The sequence below is a fragment of the Aquarana catesbeiana genome, linkage group LG02, assembly GCF_042186555.1.
Source record: "Aquarana catesbeiana isolate 2022-GZ linkage group LG02, ASM4218655v1, whole genome shotgun sequence".
In the NCBI taxonomy this organism is placed as follows: Eukaryota; Metazoa; Chordata; class Amphibia; order Anura; family Ranidae; genus Aquarana; species Aquarana catesbeiana.
Genome location: NC_133325.1, coordinates 314,908,707 through 314,918,680, shown reverse-complemented (window position 1 = coordinate 314,918,680; position 9,974 = coordinate 314,908,707). Strand labels below are relative to the sequence as shown.

At 48.0% G+C, this 9,974-nt stretch overlaps 1 protein-coding gene across 1 annotated transcript; it reads right to left on the bottom strand.

Moving 5' to 3' along the window:
- Positions 1-1,881: 1,881 nt before the first annotated feature.
- SOWAHC (sosondowah ankyrin repeat domain family member C) lies at positions 1,882-9,311 on the bottom strand. Its single transcript, XM_073614740.1, has 2 exons — positions 2,792-9,311; positions 1,882-2,609 (listed from the first exon to the last, which is right to left on the bottom strand). The coding sequence occupies exon 1, from the start codon at positions 9,094-9,096 to the stop codon at positions 7,483-7,485; it is 1,614 nt and encodes a 537-aa protein (XP_073470841.1). The 5' UTR covers positions 9,097-9,311; the 3' UTR covers positions 1,882-2,609; positions 2,792-7,482.
- Between the last annotated feature and the right edge of the window lie 663 nt (positions 9,312-9,974).

Below are 9,974 nucleotides of genomic sequence, written 5' to 3'. Positions count from 1 at the left end.
TTCAGCCAAATTTCAATCCATGTATGGGCAGCGTGGTTGTACACAAGTCGATCCATCATATGACTTGTGTACAATCAGCCTGTTGAAAAATTCTCTCTTGATCAGCGCTGCCGGCTATAGTTGGCAGTGCTGATCAGTGTATTATGATGGTGGGGAAGTCTCCCCACTTTCAGAAAACAAAGGAAGGCTCAGCTAGAGGGATTGCCCCATCCACATGGAGTCTTTTTCTTTCATTCATTCCACTGACTCATGTATTGCCAGCCTAGGGACTGGAAATCTGCAGTATGTTACATTATTGTCTTTTAGATTTAGATACAATTTAACAACAGTGTAGATGATATGTTTACTAATGTGAACAAAAGTAAAAGAGATAGGGGAGAGTTTGATTGCATGCATATGTGACAAGGAGTCATACCAAGATCAGTCTCGTGATAGAAGACCCAGTCCACACAAAACAAAATTCCAGTTGTGCGATTGTGTAATCCTATAATGATCTACATGCTGCTTTGTTTAGTGCTAAATCCAATCCAAATAGGTTTTTATTTTTTTAACACTATTAGACTATAAACTCTAGCAAGCACTCGTAACACTGTTTTACTGTGTTATATAATCTGCAAAATCTAAAATAATTACCCTTTAAAAAAAATAATCTTCAAAATCTCAGCTCTCCCTCCCGTTCAGCTGCTGCCCACACACTTTCATAAGTACTGTGCAGTGAGCTGTAATGCCGCGTGCACACGATCGGAATTTCGGCCCGCAAAAGACCGATGAGTTTTTCGTCGGAAAATGCGACCGTGTGTATGCTCCATCTGACTTTTGCTGGCCGAATTCCAGCCAGCAAAAGATTGAGAGCATGTTTTCTATTTTTCAGTCAGGAAAAGTTCCTATCCGAAAATGCGATCGTCTGTGGCAATTCCGACGCGCAAAATCCCTACGAATGCTCGGAAACAATTCGACGCATGCTCGGAAGCATTGAACTTCATATTCTCGGCTCGTTGTAGTGTTGTACGTCACCGCGTTCTTGACGGTCGTAATTTCAGCGAACGTTTGCGTGACTGTGTGTATGCAAGGCAAACTTGAGTGGAATCCCGTCCGAAAAGCCGTCACATCTTTTTCCAATGAGAATTCCGATCGTGTGTACGCGGCATTAGGTACAAGAACCAAAAGCATGCCAATAGTGAGCAAAAGGACATTTTCCAATATTGTATGAAATAGAGGACACCAAGGAGATAAGTGTCACATGCACATTACACTTACCTCCCCCAAAAGTGCACTAAGACCCTTCCTGGAGTTCTTCAAGAAACAATGGGTTGACAATAAAGGGTTCAATGACTCCAATCATTACTTATAACACCTGGGGATCTCACTGTAGATCATCTCCCCAAAGATATTGTCTGTAGCTTTATGTAAACCAGATGTGTCTTTGCCTAAGCTGAACTCTATCTGTAGAACTATAAATTTGCATGGCTCCAACAGTTCTCAAAAGCTGGATGGTAAAAGATGCCCTCATCTCTCATTTTATAGGGTGAGAGTCTCCAAACCTAAGAAAAGGACCAGTTTACTGTTCTCAGGCTTTGAGTGGGCCAGACTGTGGTCCGTAGAAGACAGCAATTCCCCATCATTGGTTGTAATGGGAGAAATAGTGCCCCCTTTTTTGGTATCACTGGGAGGAATAGTGTCCTATTGATGCTGTCGGTGAGAGGAATGGTGTCCCACCATTGGAGTAGTAGTGCACAAGGGCCAGATAAAGGCAAGCAAAGTGGCCACATCTGGCCACAGTTTGGAGACCACAGATATAGGGTATAGAATGCGTGGAGCTGGACTTGCCCTCAAGCATCTAAAATCTCAGTAACTTTCATACAAGAAGACAAACGACATTGGTAGAATGTGGTAGAATTTTATACGATATCTTAAGCATTTTTAAAAAGTGCTAATTGTGTGATGTGCGATCACAGTTACAACGGGTCATTTGGCACATGAAATACAAAAATAGTGTTTTGCATCTGAACAATAAAACATAAGTAGACAAAAATGGTGTCAGGCTTTCAATTCACATCAAGTGCTGGTTGGTTAACCAGGAATTGTCCTAACGTGCTATGTACAGCTAGTTCTAGCACATGTCCTTGTAGTGCTATATACTGGTGAGCTCTAACATTGTCACTTGTACAAACTCATATCAATCAATTATTTAGCAGCTTTCATTTGGTTAGACGTTCTTAAATTGGTTCTACAAAAATGTGTAACAATCAGTCTATAAAAAGTTAGTCAATTAAAGCCCTATCCATGGTCAGGATCAGTCACATCCCATTAGTGCTATCTGACTATGTCAGTCAATGTAGATCCTTCAGGCTGGGTTCACAATAAAATTTAAGCTTAGCTGCGCATGCACAGCTCAGGGTGCATTCTGCAGGGGATTGTGAACAGACAGGTAGGTGTATTTTATTGCAGAAGAGAATTTTCATGTCTCGTCTGAAATAAAAAGTCTGCCTGTTTGCAGCTTTTCTATTTCTGCCTTCAGTTCCACTTTAAGACTCCATTCACACCTGGGCATTTTGGGATTGCCCGCAATCTCAAAACGCAGGTTCAGGTGCCATTATTTTCAATGGCACCTAAAATGTGTTGCTGCCGCTTGTTGCACCACAATCCAGGCATATCACATGGCATGAAGCTTGTCACCCAAAAGAAACTCCTGCTCCTTTTTGGCCAACAAGCTTCATGCAACACAGTTTGCCGTGATTGCCGCATAATAATCACCGCAGCACGTTTTGGGTGCCATTGAAAATAATGGTACCTGAACCTGCTAGTGCGTTTTGAGATCGCAGGCAGAATCACAGCAATTCTTCAGCACAGCTTGACATTAAACAGATTCCTGCTGGATCTGACGAAATTCATTTTGTGGATGGCCCTGTTGGCACCACACACACTCTCACTGGTCAAAAGTAAGCTGGCAATTAGAATCTTCTTTCCGAACATAGAAGGGGTGCCAGCCAAGCCCGCCTCTGTACATACACAAATAAAAGGATCTGGATGGCTGCACTCCTTTAAGCCTGTTGCACTAGCATAAACGGAGCCTAAGACCCCATACACACGATTTGATTTTCTGACGATTTTTGTCTTCAGATTTACCAAAACCATGTAGTGTAAAGGGCCTGCCTAATTGCATACAAATTGAAACACTTAAGGTTTGACCTCATATTATTTGGTTTTGGTAAATCTGCAGAAAATCTAATAGTGTGTCCTTAGTCTGGACAAGAATATATATATATATATATATATATATATATATATATATATATATATTGTATTTTCATGACAAAATGTGACTTGCAAATCATATGAACACACTGAAACCAATAGGAAATCACCTTGCAACAACTACTTCCCATTGGTGGCATAGACAAGAATCATAGTTGCTACTGGTCCCTCTGGTGATTAAAACTTTACTACTTTGGCATAGTGACAGGTGCCAATAGAATCACTCCAATCTGACACTTCCAGGTGTGTCAGGTCCTTGTGTCTCTCCCCTGCAATCTTTCGATTCACTAGCATCTCCGGCTCCCAACACAACCTTGCAATTTAAAGTGGAAGTAAACTCAACAACTTAACCGTTTTTCAAAATATTTAAATTCAAAGGCAGGCTGTGAATAATCACTATCACAGTTGCTTGTACTCCCAGCTAATCTGTCAAGCCATAAAATAGCTGGTGTCATAACTGATCACACGTGCAGCACCATGGCAAATGCAGATCAAACAGTGGCTAAGATGGTAGTTTTCTTGGCTGTATAGGATAGAAGGGTTTAGAAACACTCAGGGCCAGTTACCACTGCTGCAATGTCAGACATTGCATGTGATCTGCACCGCACTGTAGTGCAAATCACATGTAATGTCTGTGCAATGCAAATTCTGCCATACAGCTTACATGGCTAAATTCACATCGCATTCAGACCAAAGTCGCACAGGACCCTTTTTTTGGTCCGCACCAGAATCGGATCGCCTGGGTGTTCACACCCACACGATCAGATTCTTGTCTGAATTGACAGTTTGCACTGCGATATGTGAGCTAAAATGGGGGTGTTGTTAACTTTGTATTGACACTCTCAGCAGTTCGCATAGGGTAGTGTGAACTGCCTGCGAGTTGTATGAGATGTGGGAACCCGCACTGGATTTGCAGGGTTCCCGCATCACTACAGTGTGAACTGAGCCTTAAGGTCCTTTTCACATGGGCTTGTACGTTTGACAGACTCTGCTTTGCTCAGCGGGGGATTCGCTCCACTGATCCCTGCTGAGCAGACGGATGACATGTCTGTGTCCTCTAAGGGGACATTGGATGAAAATAGACCGCCTGTCCATTTTTAATCCGATCTGCCAGACGGATGAAAAATAGGAACTCCGTCCGTCTGTATTTGGCGGATTGGATAGCAGCGGGTGTCAGCGGACATGTCAACGCTGACATCCACTAGAGGAGGTGAATAGGAGCGCCCAATCAGGTCCGCGTGAAAAACTGACAAGCAGACCTAATCAGAAAGCCCGTGTAAAAGAGCACTAAGGTCAGGTTGGTGCTGTAGCAGGCACAGGTGATCAATATTAGACACTCAGGGATCAGACACCCTAAAGCGTCCAATTTAGATGATCCTAGTGGTGGTGGTAAGACAGCCAAACATAAGAGATTGAACCACCAGAGGGGCTAGGAGTGGGCATGCTGATCTCAGTGATCACACAGAAGCGGTGACAAGGTCTCTTTCACTGGCCAGTGAACTGAAATCTTGTAACAGGTGACTAGTTTTCACTGTCTTATGAAAGGATTGGTTTAGTTTTGTATGCCCTTGCTTGAGACAAGGAAAAATGATTGCAGTTAGTGCAAAAAAGAATTTTTGTGAAGCACAAGAGACAGCTAATCACACTGACTCCTACTTCATCACAGCTCATAAGTCATGGGGCTGGGATGTCCAGGATAGACACTGCACTGATGGGGCATTCATCAGCGTGTGCCCAGGATAGACAGTGCTCAACCATTATAAATAATGGCACCCACCACCCTGTGCTCAGGATAGTCATTACCGAGACCTTCGTCAATAGGGGGGCACCCACCACCCTGTGCTCAAGATACTCATTGCAGAGACCTTCATCAATAGGGGGCACCCACCACCCTGTGCCCAGGATAGTCATTACCGAGACCTTCATCAATAGGGGGCACCCACCAACCTGTGCTCAGGATAGTCATTACCGAGACCTTCATCAATAGGGGGCACCCACCACCCTGTGCTCAGGATAGTCATTACCGAGACCTTCATCAATAGGGGGCACCCACCACCCTGTGCTCAGGATAGTCATTACCGAGACCTTCATCAATAGGGGGCACCCACCACCCTGTACTCAGGATAGTCATTACAGAAACCTTCATCAATAGGGGGGCACCCATCAGCCTGAGCTGAGGCTATTCATAGCACAGATCACTGTGAACAATGGCACTTCATCAGCATGCATCCAGGATAGTCATTGGGGTTGATTTACCAAAGGCAAATAGAATGTGTACTTTTTACTCTGCAAGGGAATTTGCTCCAGAGCTTAGTAAAATGAGGTGAAGCTTCACTTAGCAAAGAATACCCAATCACAAGCAAGGAAAATTAAAAATAAACAGCATTTTTACTTTCACGTGATTGGATGATGGAAGTCAGCAGAGCTTCTGCTCATTTACTAGACTCTGGGGCAACTGCAGTCTATTTCCCTTTAGTAAATCAGTCTATATTGCAGACACCAGTGTAAATTGGCGGCACCTATCATCCTGTACTTAGAATGCAGAGATCACTGTAAATAATGGCACCCATCAGCCAGTGCACAAGATAGTCCTTGTAGAGACCATAATAAATAATAACACCCATTATCCTGAGCTGAGGATAGTTGTGGTAGAGTTCACTGTAATCAATGGCACCCATTGTCCTGTGCTGAGGATAATCATAACAGGGTTCAGTTTAATCAATGGCACCCATCAGCCTGTACTCAGGCGAGTTCTTGCAGAGACCTTCCTAAATAGCTCCCATCACCCAGTGCTGAGGATAGTCCTTGCAGAGACCTTGGTAAATAATAGGCACCCAGTGCTAAGGATGGTCATGGCAGAGATCACTGTAAATAAGGGGCACCCATCATCCAGTGCTAAGGATGGTCATGGCTGAGATCACTGTAAATAGGGGGCATCCATCATCCAGTGCCAAGGATAGTCATGGTAGAGATCACTGTAAATAGGGGGCATCCATCATCCAGTGCCAAGGATAGTCATGGTAGAGATCACTGTAATCATGGCACCTATCATCCTGTGTGGGGGATAGTCATAACAGGGATGTACTCAGGATAGTCCTTGCAGAGACCTTAGTAAATAATAGGGACCCATCACCCAGTGCAGAGGACAGTCACGGCAGAGATCACTGTAAATAGGGGGGAACCCATCATCCAGTGCCAAGATAGTAATGGCAGAGATCACTGTAAATAGGGGGCACCCATCATCCAGTGCCAAGATAGTTATGGTAGAGATCACTGTAATCAATGGCACCCATCATCCTGTGTGGGGGATAGTCATAACAGGGATGTACTCAGGATAGTCCTTGCAGAGACCTTAGTAAATAATAGGGACCCATCACCCAGTGCGGAGGACAGTCACGGCAGAGATCACTGTAAATAGGGGGGAACCCATCATCCAGTACCAAGGATAGTCATGGTAGAGATCACTGTAAATAGGGGGGAACCCATCATCCAGTGCCAAGATAGTAATGGCAGAGATCACTGTAAATAGGGGGCACCCATCATCCAGTGCCAAGATAGTCATGGTAGAGATCACTGTAATCAATGGCACCCATCATCCTGTGTGGGGGATAGTCATAACAGGGATGTACTCAGGATAGTCCTTGCAGAGACCTTAGTAAATAATAGGCACCCATCACCCAGTGCGGAGGACAGTTACAGCAGAGATCACTGTAATTAGGGGGCACCCATCATCCAGTGCCAAGGATAGTCACGGCAGAGATCACTGTAAATAGGGGGCACTCATCATCCAGTGCCAAGGATAGTCATGGCAGAGATCACTGTAAATAGGGGGAACCCATCATCCAGTGCCAAGATAGTAATGGAAGAGATCACTGTAAATAGGGGGCACCCATCATCCAGTCCCAAGGATAGTCATGGTAGAGATCACTGTAAGTAGGGGGCACCCATCATCCAGTGTAGAGGACAGCCATGGTAGAGATCACTGTAAATAGGGGGCACCCATCATCCATTGCCAAGGAAACCTATGGCAGAGATCACTGTAATCAATGGCACCCATCATCCTGTGTGGAGGATAGTCCTAACAGGGATCACTTTAATCTATGACACCCATCAGCCTGTGCTCAGGATAGTTCTTAGTAAATAATAGGCACCCATCACCCAGTGTGGAGGACAGTCATGGCAGAGATCACTGTAAATAGGGGGCACCTTAGTAAATAGGGTCCCCCATCATCCGAAGACATTAGACTTGGGTCTGTGCCTGATGGGGCTCTTGAGGGATCTGTCATCGTCATCCTCGGGGTCCCTGGCGGACAGGTTACTATGGATGATCTGAGTCCTGAACCTGATCCTGTTCAGTCGGGGTCTCCCCCTGCTCCCCCCAGATCCCTTCCTGGTGATGTCAGCTCGGTGGCGCCCCCCTCCGTCCTGCTCATCCTCGGGGAGTTGGCCCAGCCTGTGTACAATGAGTTGGGATGGTAAGACCTTAGAGAGACGCCATCGCCCTGACCTGGTCCCATCCTCCTCGTCATCCTCCTCGGGGCCTGGCACTGCCCCGGTCAGAGCCTGGACATCCCGGGCGGTGTCAGGACTCAGGTACTGCCAGGCTTTCCTCCCGCTATAATCCCGGACATCCACGTCGGCATCGTACGCCCCGACCAACAGCTTGATGACGTCCAGGTGTCCGTGCATGGCGGCCAGGTGGAGCGGGGTGTACCCTCCGGAGGCCCGGCTGTTGATGTTGACCGGCAGGCGGTGCTGTCGGGCGTGTGTGAGCAGAGCGGCGAGGAGCTCGTGTTGTCCGTGCTTGGCGGCCCAGTGCAGGCACGAGAAGCCGGTGATGAAATCCCTCCGGGTGATGAGGCCGGGCTCCGCCATCAGCAGCTCCCGAAGACCATCCCAGCGGGCCCGGCATGAGCTCAGCATCCAGGCGTGTTCTAGGGGCTCCAGAGACACCGAGCCGCCACCGCCGCCTTCCTCCTCCTCATTACCGGACACGGATGATGAGCTGTGCACCGACGAACTGTCTGAGTCCCGGAGAGCCGCCCGGAGGAGGACACCCCCTGCACCCCGCCTCAGCTGGGGGGACACTGGCTCCCGGGAGGGACCTCTGCGGCTGTTCCGGGGGGTCCTACCGCTAAAATCTGTCTTCTTCGGGATCTGCTCCCCGTCTTCCTCCGTTACTGAGATCCGGGGGGGACCGGCCTGGGGGGACTCCTCACCGGGACTGGAATCGGGGGACACCCCCTCATCCTCTCCGGTGCTCGGCTCCGCTCTGATCGCTTCTCCGGTGCTCGGCTCAGCTTTGATCTCATCTCCGATACCGGGCTCAGCTTTGATCTCCTCTCCGGTGCTCGGCTCAGCTTTGATCTCCTCTCCGGGGCTCGGCTCAGCTTTGATCTCATCTCCGATACCGGGCTCAGCTTTGATCTCCTCTCCGGGGCTCGGCTCAGCTTTGATCTCCTCTCCGATACCGGGCTCAGCTTTGATCTCTTCTCCGTTACCGGGCTCAGCTTTGAACTTTTCTCCGGTACCGGGCTCAGCTTTGATTTCCTCTCCTGTGCCCGGTTCTGCTCCTTCACCGGCGGCAGGCTGTGTCTCTCCTTGCCTCGCCTCCCTCCGGTACCTCTTCCTCAAACACACGTACTTCACCCCGTCCTCCGCCCGCACACTGGCCACCTCATTCACGATGTCTTTGAAGAGCTGGCGGGCGGCATTGCGGGCCTCACCGGGGGGCGGCTCGGTCAGCACGGTCCGGAAATGATCCACCAGCTGCTGGTTCGGTACCCGGCCCCCCTTCCCGAGTAAGAAGCCGATCACCGTGTCTCGGCTCAGCTCGCTCATGACTGATGTTTAGCGTTACAGGTGGCGGGCAATCACATCGTTCCGGCTCCGCCCTCCCGGGAGGCTCGGCGGGGGCGGAGACGTCTGGGTTGTCATTAGTAACTGGGCCACTGTTGCCTAGCAACCGCCGCCGCTCTCCAGCTGTCTGTGCCTAGCCTGGTACCCAGAGGACTGTACCACCTCAGTGACGCTCGGAGAAAAGGGGGGTGTGACGTAAGTGCTGCGGCCAATCAGAGCGCACCCCTGTGTCCGCTGTGTGTCGCTCCGTCTGAGATGTGTTGTTGATTATGCTGCCAAATCCCGTCCCCGTGACTGAGCGCAGTACGGAGAGGGGATAGGAGGATCGGTGCCGAGCCGCCCCCTGTCTGTATGAGGGGGTACAAAACAACGACTTCTGTTCTGCTTTCTCCACAATAACACACAGTTCAATTGCATTTCCCACTTTTAACTATGAAAGCACCTTCTTTTATGTGCACTGTAAATATTAATACACATATTTTTATTTTATTAAAAATGTAATAAAAATTAATAAGTCTGACTGCTGCAGGGTTACAGAAAGCCAGGTGACCCTAAGGGGGGTAAAGCCAACCACCTGTAACAGTTATTGTGTGCTCAGAATGTGCGGCTGCTTAACCTGCTGTCCTCCAGCTGTTGTGGAACTACAAGTCCCATCATGCTTCTGCCTGTGGGAGTCACGCTTGTAATTAATCAGCCTTGCAACGCTTCATGGGACTTGTAGTTCTGCAACAGCTGGAGGGCCACAGGTTGATCACCCATACAGGTTCTAGATTCCCCATCATCATGTAGACCTGCACACTGTTCACTTACACTTGCTTCAAAATGTGCCATTTGACAAGCTTTTTTTTAACCACTTTGCT

What these genes read in the sequence shown, in the direction of transcription:
- SOWAHC (XM_073614740.1), bottom strand. Translation starts at nt 9,096, where the DNA reads ATGAGCGAGCTGAGCCGAGACACGGTGATCGGCTTCTTACTCGGGAAG.